This window comes from Watersipora subatra, chromosome 1 (genome assembly GCF_963576615.1).
Source record: "Watersipora subatra chromosome 1, tzWatSuba1.1, whole genome shotgun sequence".
Taxonomy (NCBI): domain Eukaryota; kingdom Metazoa; phylum Bryozoa; class Gymnolaemata; order Cheilostomatida; family Watersiporidae; genus Watersipora; species Watersipora subatra.
In genome coordinates, this window is record NC_088708.1 from 378,244 (window position 1) to 391,852 (window position 13,609).

The window sequence follows — 13,609 nt, forward strand, 5'->3', positions numbered from 1 at the left end:
ATCTCTAGTCACCTGTATCTACTACTTGTTCTTTATGGCTTCCAGGGTGTAGAAATGATGTTGCCTGCTACACGGAGACTACTGTTCCCCACCATCCATCATTTGCATGCTAAAAGACCCTCGAGCACTACTGCTAACGGAATAGCTCTCGATTCCTGCGAGGACGAATATACACTTATTTATAGATTCCCATACATTGCACCAGTCAGGCTGCTGTCAAGGTTTAAGATATATCAGACGGCGCTTATGGTCACCGTGGCTCCATTGGTACAATCAGGACTTGCGAGCGGCCAGTTGCCAGCTGAATCTGCTACAGTTGTATCACTAGCAGCATTTGCATCATTAGGAACATTGTACTACCTGAGCAACATCACTAGAAAGCTCGCTTGTCTCGTATCTATTCATGATGACAAGAAACACATCAGAATTGCTCGAATGACATTTTGGGGAAATCGGAAAAATATCTTAGTTCCTATAAATGAGGTAGTGCCTTTTTCAGAAGGACAGAAATCATCCAAAGAAATTTACACAGACCTCAGAACATATGATGACACTGTTAAGCTTTACATATCTATACGGTTTGGAGGCATTTACGATCGGGAACACTTTGAATATGTATTTGGTAAACTTTCTGAATGAACTCATATCACCAGCCATATTGTCAAAAGTTATTGTAGAGTTAATGGGAATATCTATAAAATGTAAATATACACTGTACATGGTGTTAAACAATTGCTACCTAGTGTCTCTATCAGTGTGAGTCATATCATGCTCAGCTAGCAGTTGGGGTGACGGGCATTTTAAAAGATCTCACATCCTAGTCACTCTCTGACCCACTGCTCGCACCTTCAGTGATATTAAGTGAAAACTTGTATTCTTGGTCGCATCCCATGTATGAATCACTCATGAAATATAGAGTGTAGCTGTGTTTGCCAGCGGAAGGTGCAACAAAGTCCAGCTTGACCTTTACCTTCTGAGCTAACGTTAGTCTCTTGATAGAAATGAGGGAATTTGTCTTGGAATCACCAATCACTAGCCACCAACCCTCTTCCCTTTTCTGCAATGATAGATGTATGTTGGAGTAATATAGAGAGGTGCATTACAGACACATGAATGCCGACTGTTATGAAACTGTTAGCGTGCACTCCCCTTCATGGTTAGAAATAAAGATGACAGCGGAAAAAAAAAATTTATATAATGCACCGAATGCACACTGGTGTAATCTTAATGTATAGAAAGCAGCCCATGTTGACTTGCTATTTATAATAACGCAGAGTGCATACCTGTGGGAAGAGTGGGGCTATGACCGGACCTGCAACCTCGTCTTCTCTTTCTAAGGCTACACCAACATTGACACTAGATCCGCTGTAATTGGCCAACAAGATTACGCATTGAGGATCATATTCCAAATAATAACAATCCCATGGCTTGTGCTAGTCCACAAACAGTCTATCAAATTACCAATAGATGTAGATACTATCTATAGGTAAATAACTGTTTTTCGATTTGAATTTTTATAATTGGATCAGTGACAAAATTAATTAAATTAGGAGGAAATGATATCAGATTATTAACTTACCACAATATACAATATAATACAATAACAAAAGGCTGACAGGTCAACATTATATTCCAGCATGACAATAGTTGCAAATGCTGTAAGTTAAGGGTTGACTTGCAACAAAATTCACATTACAGTTATTTGATATGAAAAGATTCACCATGTCTTACTCTGTCGTGTTGTAGGTGCAAAATATGTGGAAAGGTGATTACAAGCTCTTAAAAGCTAAAAAACGAACAGAAAATCGCAGCCACACGAGACCGCCGTAGTTTGGATTCGCTTTCCAAAACGGCTCAAATGTGATGTAGTTGTGAGAGATGGTTTCTGTTTACACTTTCATGCAACCTTATTCGTCGAAATATTTTCACAAATATACTTCACGCATTCAATAAAACTATGTCTATTGTTCTTACACTTCTGTTTTATCGTCATTGTAATGCTGTCACTTTTAGCAGTGATATCTTATAACTTACCGCAAAAATTCGTTTAATTTTTTAGCCTTAGCTTGAAGGAGTACATATCATTGTCTGATAATCATGATGAGTCTGTTGGTCACTTGTGATAATCGAAAAGTGCTGCAGAAATTATTTGCGAAGTATTGGGCCACATGATTAGATTACGACTTGCCAATTAGACCAAACCGAAACAAAACTGTAAAGTAGCGAGCATCTATATTTGATACGGGGTATTCGGTAAAACCCGAAGTGTTTGTCATAAACTAGTGCTACGACAAGTTTTATATTGAGCTTTTTATTGGCCTTTCAATTCACGTGAGAACATCACGTAACAAGACAATAACCAAATTTCATGACTACTTCATCGAAATAAAGAGATTCCAATCTACGGCGGCTTTTCGTTTTTGAGCTTTTAAGAGCTTGTAATCACATTTCCACATATTTGGCACCTACAACACAACAGAGTAAGACATGGTGAATCTTTGGATATCAAATAATTATAATGTGAATTTTATTGCAAGTCAACCTTTAACTATTTTAAAGTCAGAATTAACTTTCAAAACATATAATTTTTCGTAACTTGAAAAGTAATAGGCACACCAATGAACTAATAATTGCATCATATTCAGCTTAAAATATCCTTTCTAATGATAAATAAAATGTCTAGCTTTTCTAAACCAGCCCTAAAATGCAAGAGATTATTGGCAATAAGAACAAAAAATAATGTTATACATGTTTTGTGACCTCTTATGGTAGTTATGTACATCATTGTGTGCACTGATACCTTGTCATCACAGTAGGTCTATTATTTCGCACTACAGGGGACAAGTTTCTATCGAGCACCACTAGGAGTTATGAGTAGGATTTTAGAAGTTGTGTGATCAATGCTCTTTTGTATTCTTTAAAGCTTATATGACAAGGTTCTTTATGAGTTTGTACAAAATAAAAGTGTTGACTTGGGCTATTTCTAAGCTATTTAAAAAAAATCGTTTCTAGACTTAATACCGACTGAGAAACATCCGAAACCAAAAATGCCTGCAAAAAATGATTGGGTAGGCCTAAGGGTAACTTACCAGTCAGATTGGTTGATCAAAAAACTTGCTAAAACGCTTTTGATTGGTTGCAGAGGAATTAGAAACTCCTGGAGATTTCCCATAATAAAGTTCACATTGATTGTATTACTCATTTCATAGTACTCAGAAAAATTAAACCGCATACTTCATTCTGGCAATTTAAGCCCCATTTCTCATTGCCGATTTTAAAAAAACAATAAGACAAATTAATTTGTCGATATAAGATTTGAACAAAACTAAAAAATTATTTAGATTCTGTTAGTGGTTGACATGCCACAAGCAAATGAACTGCGCATGTTAGAAAGCGGCATGATGCGGCTTGTCGACCTTTACGTGTTAAGAAACTGTTACTACCTAATTTCAACCGTTACTACCTAACTTTGACCGTTACTACCTAACTTTGACCGTTACTACCTAACTTCAACCGTTACTACCTAACTTCAACCGTTACTACCTAACTTCGACCGTTACTACATAACTTCAACCGTTACTACCTAATTTCGACCGTTACTACCTAACTTCAACCGTTACTACATAACTTCAACCGTTACTACCTAACTTCAACCGTTACTACATAACTTCAACCGTTACTACCTAACTTCAACTGTTACTACATAACTTCGACCGTTACTACCTAATTTCGACCGTTACTACCTAACTTCAACCGTTACTACCTAACTTCGACCGTTACTACATAACTTCGACCGTTACTACCTAATTTCGACCGTTACTACCTAACTTCAACCGTTACTACATAACTTCAACCGTTACTACCTAACTTCAACCGTTACTACATAACTTCAACCGTTACTACCTAACTTCAACCGTTACTACCTAACTTCAACCGTTACTACATAACTTCAACCGTTACTACCTAACTTCGACCGTTACTACATAACTTCGACCGTTACTGCCTAATTTCGACCGTTACTACCTAACTTCAACCGTTACTACATAACTTCAACCGTTACTACCTAACTTCAACTGTTACTACATAACTTCAACCGTTACTACCTAATTTCGACCGTTACTACCTAACTTCAACCGTTACTACCTAACTTCGACCGTTACTACATAACTTCGACCGTTACTACCTAATTTCGACCGTTACTACCTAACTTCAACCGTTACTACATAACTTCAACCGTTACTACCTAACTTCAACCGTTACTACATAACTTCAACCGTTACTACCTAACTTCAACCGTTACTACATAACTTCGACCGTTACTACCTAATTTCGACCGTTACTACATAACTTCAACCGTTACTACATAACTTCAACCGTTACTACATAACTTCAACCGTTACTACATAACTTCAACCGTTACTACATAACTTCAACCGTTACTACCTAACTTCAACCGTTACTACCTAACTTCAACCGTTACTACATAACTTTGACCGTTACTACCTAACTTCAACTGTTACTACATAACTTCAACCGTTACTACATAACTTCAACCGTTACTACATAACTTCAACCGTTACTACCTAACTTCAACTGTTACTACATAACTTCGACCGTTACTACCTAATTTCGACCGTTACTACCTAACTTCAACCGTTACTACATAACTTCAACCGTTACTACCTAACTTCAACCGTTACTACCTAACTTCAACCGTTACTACATAACTTCAACCGTTACTACATAACTTCAACCGTTACTACATAACTTCAACCGTTACTACCTAACTTCAACCGTTACTACCTAACTTCAACCGTTACTACATAACTTCAACCGTTACTACCTAACTTCAACCGTTACTACATAACTTCAACCGTTACTACCTAACTTCAACTGTTACTACATAACTTCGACCGTTACTACCTAATTTCGACTGTTACTACATAACTTCAACCGTTACTACATAACTTCAACCGTTACTACCTAACTTCAACCGTTACTACCTAACTTCAACCGTTACTACATAACTTTGACCGTTACTACCTAACTTCAACCGTTACTACATAACTTCGACCGTTACTACATAACTTCGACCGTTACTACATAACTTCAACCGTTACTACCTAACTTCAACCGTTACTACATAACTTCAACCGTTACTACCTAACTTTGACCGTTACTACATAACTTCAACCGTTACTACATAACTTCAACCGTTACTACCTAACTTTGACCGTTACCACATAACTTCAACCGTTACTACATAACTTCAACCGTTACTACATAACTTCAACCGTTACTACCTAACTTCAACCGTTACTACATAACTTCAACCGTTACTACCTAACTTCAACCGTTATTATATAACTTGAACCGTTACTACCTAATTTCGACCGTTACTACATAACTTCAACCGTTACTACATAACTTCAACCGTTACTACTTAACTTCAACCGTTACTACCTAACTTCGACCGTTACTACATAACTTCGACCGTTACTACCTAACTTCAACCGTTACTACCTAACTTCAACCGTTACTACCTAATTTCGACCATTACAACCTAACTTCAACCGTTACTACCTAACTTCGACCGTTACTACCTAACTTTGACCATTACTACCTAACTTTAAACCTCGAAATGATGTGTAAAATTATCTAGCATACAGACAAGATGAATCCTACTGTACACTGATTTAAGGTAAACCCAAGTAAACTATATCGTTTGGGCACAACCACAAAAATGCTCCCAATCATATTAATTGACCGAGGAGGAATTAAAATTACTGATAGACCAAAAAGTAATTGTTGTTAGATTTATAAAAGCTGAGATAAAAGTAAAAATTAATGGTGCAAGAGAAGAGAATTCAGGAGAATTTATAGGGCTGTAAGAAAAAGGTGAATAATGGGAAAAGCGTAAGAAAAAGGTGCATGAAAGGCCAAGTGTATATTGTAGTAGGCATGTACAAGTACGTACCTGGTAATGCTATCCTTGTCTTCCACCTCATACTGAAGTTCGATGTTGGGGTATCTGTTACAAAATCTTGCCACATCAGCCATCTGTGAGTCAGTCAGTCTTAACAATGAATTCCTTTCTTCATCCTCCATCTCCATCACATCAAATACAGTATCAACTCCCTGTACACATGTACAAATACAGTATCAACTCCCTGTACACATACAAATACAGTAGCAACTTCCTGTACACGTACAAATACAGTATCACCTTTTTGTACACTTGTACAAATACAGGATCAACTCCCTGTACACATACAAATACAGTAGCAACTCCCTGTACACGTACAAATACAGTATCACCTCTCTGGACGCATGTACAAATACAGTATCAACCTTGATCAATCCAAACAAAATTTTATGCTCATGAATGACTAGACTACTTGCATAAAGATCTAGCTATACACACACGCGCGCATACACACACATACACACACGCGCGCATACACACACACTCACTCGCTCGCACGCACAAAATGAGTCTTTCGCATAGCCACCACATTGACGGCCTTGCAAATGTGGCAGTGTTGGCAACGCCCTGTCGGTGCTTCATTTCAAAACAAACATGTTGGTCTACATTAGTAGAGATAAAACTTATGTATATGTGATCAGCTGAAATACTTTGGAAATCAATGAAATTGAATCAAAATTGTGACCCCGGCAGTCAGAATGTACAATCGTGCGGTAATTGGATTGTTCACAATAGAGCGCAACGCGTGCTATATGCTATTGTATGACTCGCCGTCACTATTTTAGTAAACAGTGCTTTATAGTGCATTCAACCCTGCTCTTTCACGTGGTCTTGTTTATTTTTGTGTCTGACCAATCATAACGCCAGAATTGCCATTTAAATCTACCCATATCGGTGGTTGCTATAGAATTTGTCATAACCCAAAATCTTAAGTATAGACTCTAATTGCGGGTGGGCGCGTGTATGTAACCATTTTCTGTTTCAACGCCTAAGACTAAAACAAAATAAACCGTCGCACAAATTACGGCTAGTTGACACTAATAATTTAGATGTAATTCTAAGTATTTCTACTTAGAATCTGAGTAGGCTGCCTCAGATTATAGTGAAAGCGATGATGAAAATCGTGATAATAGGGAAACCTCAGGAATACAGCTGCTTACGCAATATGTGGCTGCTAACGATAAGGAGAGTAACGGCGATCATCCTAATTAATTAAATTACAGAGAATAACGATCAGCCTATCACTGCTGATAACTTTCCCATTATAGCTGTTGATATCAAACTAATAAGTGGATGCAAATGTAAGGAATTCTGCACTAGTTTTATGTCATCTAAACAAATAAGCCTCGTTAGAACTGTGTATCAATGATTACCGAAGGACACATTTGATATGGTTGTGTTGGGACAAACTGCCACTAATATACCAAGCAAACCCGTTGAATGGGCTACAATAAATCTCTGCAGTGTACTCTGTGTTACAATGTGTGAGTGTTAAACTACATAAAAATAGCTCTAGATTGAATGGTCACTTGATGAGTTGGGTTGATATTTCCGCATCTTGATGCCCTCTGTGGTCACCTTTTGTTGACCTTACCATGACATTCTGTATAGATGGACAATTTTGAATACACTTCCAACATTTTAATAAGCCGTTGGATTGTCATTATATGCAGTCATAGCAATATAGCTTGGTGCGAAGTGCCCAGTTTGAAGCATACCCTTGTAATGTAAATCGCCCGGAAGGTGAGCTTTTAGCCACATATATTGCTGACCTTACCCTGATCTTTGGAAGGTCAACCGTCAATCAAATTTAAATAAAAATGTGACCATCATCTTTTTCAGGGTTTTAATGTGTAGAATGCCAGGTTTCATCAATATAGGTTGAGATTAAGTGGTCTGTTGCTATGGCATTTTGATTTGTAAACAAATACCATGATTTACGATTCATGAATCGGCAACCTTATCCTGCCTAAACTCAAAACAACAGTTTTAGTTCATCGTGAGACCTTCTCTACTAAATCTTGCATAACCTGGGCATATATAAGCCGATTTAAAAAATTTAAATTGCATTAAATTCCTCAGATATTGCTGAATTTGAATCTGTAAATAACTCAAAAATGTTGTTTTAGCACGATTGTACATTCTGACTGCCTGGGTCACAATTATTATAATAAAAGAAGCAAAGTTGCATCTAAGATTCGCTTTTGAACAATTATAGTAACAGGACTTCCTTCCAATGATAGTAACATGACTTCTTTTCGATGATAGTAACATGACTTCCTTCCAATGATAGTAACATGACTTCCTTCCAATGATAGTAACATGCCTTCCTTCCGATGATAGTAACACGACTTCCTTCCAATGATAGTAACATGCCTTCCTTCCAATGATAGTAACATGCCTTCCTTCCGATGATAGTAACACGACTTCCTTCCAATGATAGTAACACGACTTCCTTCCAATGATAGTAACACGACTTCCTTCCAATGATAGTAACACGACTTCCTTCCAATGATAGTAACATGCCTTCCTTCCGATGATAGTAACATGACTTCCTTCCAATGATAGTAACATGCCTTCCTTCCGATGATAGTAACATGACTTCCTTTCGATGATAGTAACATGACTTCCTTTCGATGATAGTAACATGATTTCCTTCCAATTATAGTAACAGGACTTCCTTCCATTGATAGTAACACGACTTCCTTCCAATGATAGTAGCATGACTTCCTTCCAATGATAGTAACACGACTTCCTTCCAATGATAGTAACACGACTTCCTTCCAATGATAGTAACACGACTTTCTTCCAATGATAGTAACACGACTTCCTTCCAATGATAGTAACATGACTTCCTTCCAATGATAGTAACATGACTTCCTTCCAATGATAGTAACATGACTTCCTACTGATGATAGTAACATGACTTCCTTTCGATGATAGTAACATGACTTCCTTCTGATGATAGTAACATGACTTCCTTCCGATGATAGTAACATGACTTTCTTCCGATGATAGTAACATGACTTCCTTCACGCAAACAGCTATTTATATATAGACAAGGATGATATCACTAATAATATAGATGCAAAAGCCACAGGTATAAATTGGAATTGTTTATGAAACATTCCCAGATAATTGTATCGGTAAGTAAATCTGTTAAAAACCCTTTTTATGCTTTAGTTTATGTCCCTGTACTTGTTTGTTTTTGTGGTTAATATGAAACTTTCTTCTTATTAAAACTAAAATGAGTAGGGGCTATACTAAAGTGCGCAAGGAGATTAACAAGGCAGAATCGAAGACATGACATATCAAACTAAGGCAGAGCAAGCTGATGAAATTCAGACCTTCTCTTTGCATCTCTTAACCACATCAGGACCGAAATGTGGCAGCTGTTTGAGATACGAGTCTTTGGCCCACATGGCTTGTGTGACCATCTGAGCAAGCTCCATGGCGCAAAGGGCTGGTGAGAGCCATCCATTAGAACTCAGTACATCCACGCACGCCTATAACAGTAAGAATAATATCTTCAAGTTTTCAAACAAACAAGGCTGTGAAGTAGCCAGCTATTTGAATATGCCCAACACTTTGGGCCATGCCTACTGATTGCTCTAGTGTTCCAAAACGAGCTAATCAAAGCTCAAAGGACTGATGTGGAGCCCTGCAAGGCTGAGAAAAAACAAGAGTGAAAAAAGTAGGAGAAAGAAATTCACATGAATGAGATGAGAGAAGAGAGAAGTTTACCTGAATGAGATGAGAGAAGTTCACCTGAATGAGATGAGAGAAGTTCACCTGAATGAAATGAGAGAAGTTCACCTGAATGAGATGAGAGAAGTTCACCTGAATGAGATGAGAGAAGTTCACCTGAATGAGATGAGAGAAGTTCACCTGAATGAGATGAGAGAAGAGAAAGGTTATCCTGAATGAGATGAGAGAAGTTCACCTGAATGAGATGAGAGAAGTTCACCTGAATGAGATGAGAGAAGTTCACCTGAATGAGATGAGAGAAGTTCACCTGAATGAGATGAGAAAAGTTCACCTGAATGAGATGAGAAAAGTTCACCTGAATGAGATGAGAGAAGAGAAAGGTTATCCTGAATGAGATGAGAGAAGTTCACCTGAATGAGATGAGAGAAGAGAAAAGTTCACTTGAATAAGATGGGAAAAAAACGAGTCAACCTAAATAAGATGATGAGAGAGGTTTACCTGAATGAGACGGAGCGACTTGGTAAGGATGGTGTCCGTGTCGGCCTGTAGCTCAGCAGACAACTGAATTCTAGAAAGGTGTGCTTGCAGCAGGAGATTGGTTTTGACATGAGGGTCATTGTACCGTGCATTCGGCAACTTGTTAGGGAGCCGAGTAGCTAGCTATAACAAATAAAACATGACGAGTAGATAAAGTTAATTTAGAATGAATAGAGTATTGGCAATGCTAATGCCAGCTTAATGTGGCTGCTTGTTAAAGAAATGTGTGCTTGAAACTGCAAAATGTTTTATGTCTAGAGCTCAACGAATAAATAGACTCAAATCGAAAGCTCGCCTATAGATAATATGAATAAAAAAATACGATCAATGCCATATGGCCAGATTTAACTAGCTAATAATTAAACGGAAGCAGATAATAGTAATCACAATATAATTGGCTGTATCAATTGACACCGAAGCATCTAGACACCTATTTATGAGAGAAAACTTGCGAGTCATGTGACAGAGAAGGTTGAATTTACTGCCCTTTCGAGTGTAAAAGATTTCACTACCTTTATGGTTATTATAAGCATATTCCTGTATTTATCAATATTAGCCAACATAGAAATCAATGTGTCTCATGTAATATTACATATTTTTATGTGCTTGTGAATGAAACACACTATACGAACAATCAAATATTTGAATTGATGAATTAAAAATGCACAGAGATTGCACAATGGACTCACAATTATTACGGAGTCCTGAATTAAGGTTTCCTCAGCGACAATTCCATAACACCAATAACAATTTCAAGATGAAACCCAAGATGGTTAATGACTGGAATGCAACCATCTTGGTATCTATTTGTGAATGTGAGTAACAGGCAACTCAACAATGACATAAACACTTGTAAATGATTTGTTACGATGAGTGGGAAATACCTGCTTGAGGAGGGAGTCCTCGTTGTGTCTTATGAGTATCGCCTCATACTCGGCAGCATTGCTAATAATCTCCACAAGGCCCTTTGTCTTCGTCTTAGCATTGAGAGACAAACTGAAAAGTTCAATGGTTGTGTAGTTGATGTAGTAGTAGGCAGCTATCATTCCCAAGTTCAAGGGTGAGGTATCAATGTCTTCCTCTATGGAGATGCACTTGCTCTGCTCAAGATCATTCAGGGTTGTCTCGACTAGCTCTGACATGTGGTCAGAAAGATGCCTGTGCGTTACACCTAAAATGTAACACGAGCGATAACAGAATGTATGCAACAGATAAATTACATGTTTTAATGAAAAACAGTTTTTATTTTATAATTTAAGCTGATGGAAAATATAGAAAGAGTTGTCTCCTTGAAAGCGAAAAGTGAAGCAGCGAATTAGCAAGTAATCAACAAATTTAGTGATGCATTTATGAGAAACAATGAATTAATAAGTACGCCTATACTACAGTTCATATAAGTTTATTTATAAAAAACTCGAAAAAATGAACAACTTTTTATTTAATGTCATAACATCTGACAAAATAACAAGTTGACTTAGGTGCTTCTGGGTTAGAAGACAAGCATAAGAATTATCTTGGTTGTTATGATGTTAGGGGTAAATGATGGTGCATAAGCCTCGAATCGTTGAAGCCCATTAACAATAAGGGTTTTATACCTATTCGCCACATTAATAATGAGGTCTGAGATCTTTATCAATGTTTCACATTTATCAGCTAAGCTAACCTCCCACTTGTCAATTAATGGGCATGCTTGATCAATGATAAATGTTATTACTGGAATTGTCAGCTAGTCTTTCTCTATCCGAGAGATTCATGATCCCCTCTATTACTTTTGGTTAAAAGTGCGATGACAACTCTGTGTTAAGAGATACAGTGCAACCCTGGGTTACGATGTCACTGTTCTACAGTTTGTTCGCCTTACGATGTGGAACACAATGTTTTTTCGTCCCCTCGTTGCGGCATTTTTCGGCCATACGACATCAACAAAATTGTATCTCGAAAGTAAAATTTGGTGGTCGGTGCGCTGAATATGTCGGAATAACTAAGATGCCGATATGCCATTTACGGATCTCTCCCACAACGCCTGAAAGAGATACGATGCAGGCTCGCTATCTCTCAATTCAACATTCTTCGTGTTTCGTAAATGCTTAATATTGCATGAGACAAAACGAAAATGAGTGAAAAGTCAAAGGTTATTGTGCAGTTTAGCGTTTAATATAATATTTACTATACATATATAATAGTCATTATACGTATATAACGATACAACTACATATATATAACTTTAATTCATTTGCCATGGGTACTAAGATTGATAATGACGTTAAAGGAAGAAGGAAATTATTCCCATGGCAACGAAGCTGGAGATAAGTAAATTAGTAGAATGACTATAATTATTAAGGTTAATATACTATTTCGTTAATACTTTTTAATATGTACAGAACTTATATAATTTTTTGATGTTTTTTACCAGGGAGTGTTTTCATTAGATAATTACTATGTGTTTCTAAACCCCTCCATACGACATTTCCGCCTTGAAATGCCAAAATCCAAACGAATTATTGTCGTATGGCAGGGGTCCGCTGTATATAGAAGTCTCAATGGTTGCCCATTGCATACTCCTAAATAATGACAGAGATTCTTCATGTGTAAAATGAATTTCTTGAAGTAATTGGAACACAAGCAGTGAATACTCGAAACTTTCGCAATAGATGTTAAAAAAGTGTTTGTTACTTGAGACAGCCATAACAAAATGACTTCTCAGCTGATAAACACAAGAGAACCTGTTTAGACACCCTTAGACCAGCAATTGAGGCACTTTCATCATGCTGTAAGAGGATAATGCTGAATTTAAATTACTATAATTAGTAATGAAAGTGATATTTATCAAACAAGTGTTTTTGCGAACAAGAATTTGATGAAAACTCAATAAAACAGCTATATTCAATCCATGCCAATATATAAGGTTATGAATTTAGAGCCTCAATGAAAATGATTAATGTAACGACGTATGTCCTTCCATAATTTATGACAAATTTTCTATTTTTCTAAAGATTGAAAACGACCAAATGCAGCTAACAAGCTGACTTTCAAGAAAAAGCAAAAAATATTTGTTGCTTTTGAAAGGTATATGAAGAACCTTTTGCTCTGCTTCAATAAGAAAGCAAACATCAATAATCTTTGTTAGTGACTGTACAATAATCTTTGTTAGTGACTGTACAATAATCTTTGTTAGTGACTGTACAATAATCTTTGTTAGTGACTGTACAATAATCTTTGTTAGTGACTGTACACTAATCTTTGTTGGTGACTGTACACTAATCTTTGTTAGTGACTGTACACTAATCTTTGTTGGTGACTGTACAATAATCTTTGTTAGTGACTGTACAATAATCTTTGTTAGTGACTGTACATTAATCTTTGTTAGTGACTGTACAC

General features: G+C 37.0%; 1 protein-coding gene across 1 annotated transcript in view; it reads right to left on the minus strand.

The window, feature by feature from the left end:
- Window positions 1–601: 601 nt before the first annotated feature.
- The window catches only part of LOC137385481 (U5 small nuclear ribonucleoprotein 200 kDa helicase-like), a 70,039-nt gene continuing 57,031 nt past the window's right edge, over window positions 602–13,609 (minus strand). The window contains exons 32-37 of the mRNA XM_068071949.1: window positions 11,116–11,402; window positions 10,193–10,354; window positions 9,334–9,492; window positions 5,978–6,138; window positions 1,284–1,365; window positions 602–1,057 (exon numbers count right to left, since the gene is read on the minus strand). Of these exons, the coding sequence (XP_067928050.1) occupies window positions 818–1,057; window positions 1,284–1,365; window positions 5,978–6,138; window positions 9,334–9,492; window positions 10,193–10,354; window positions 11,116–11,402 (1,091 nt within the window). The 3' untranslated portion in view covers window positions 602–817. The remainder of the gene's footprint in view (window positions 1,058–1,283; window positions 1,366–5,977; window positions 6,139–9,333; window positions 9,493–10,192; window positions 10,355–11,115; window positions 11,403–13,609) is intronic.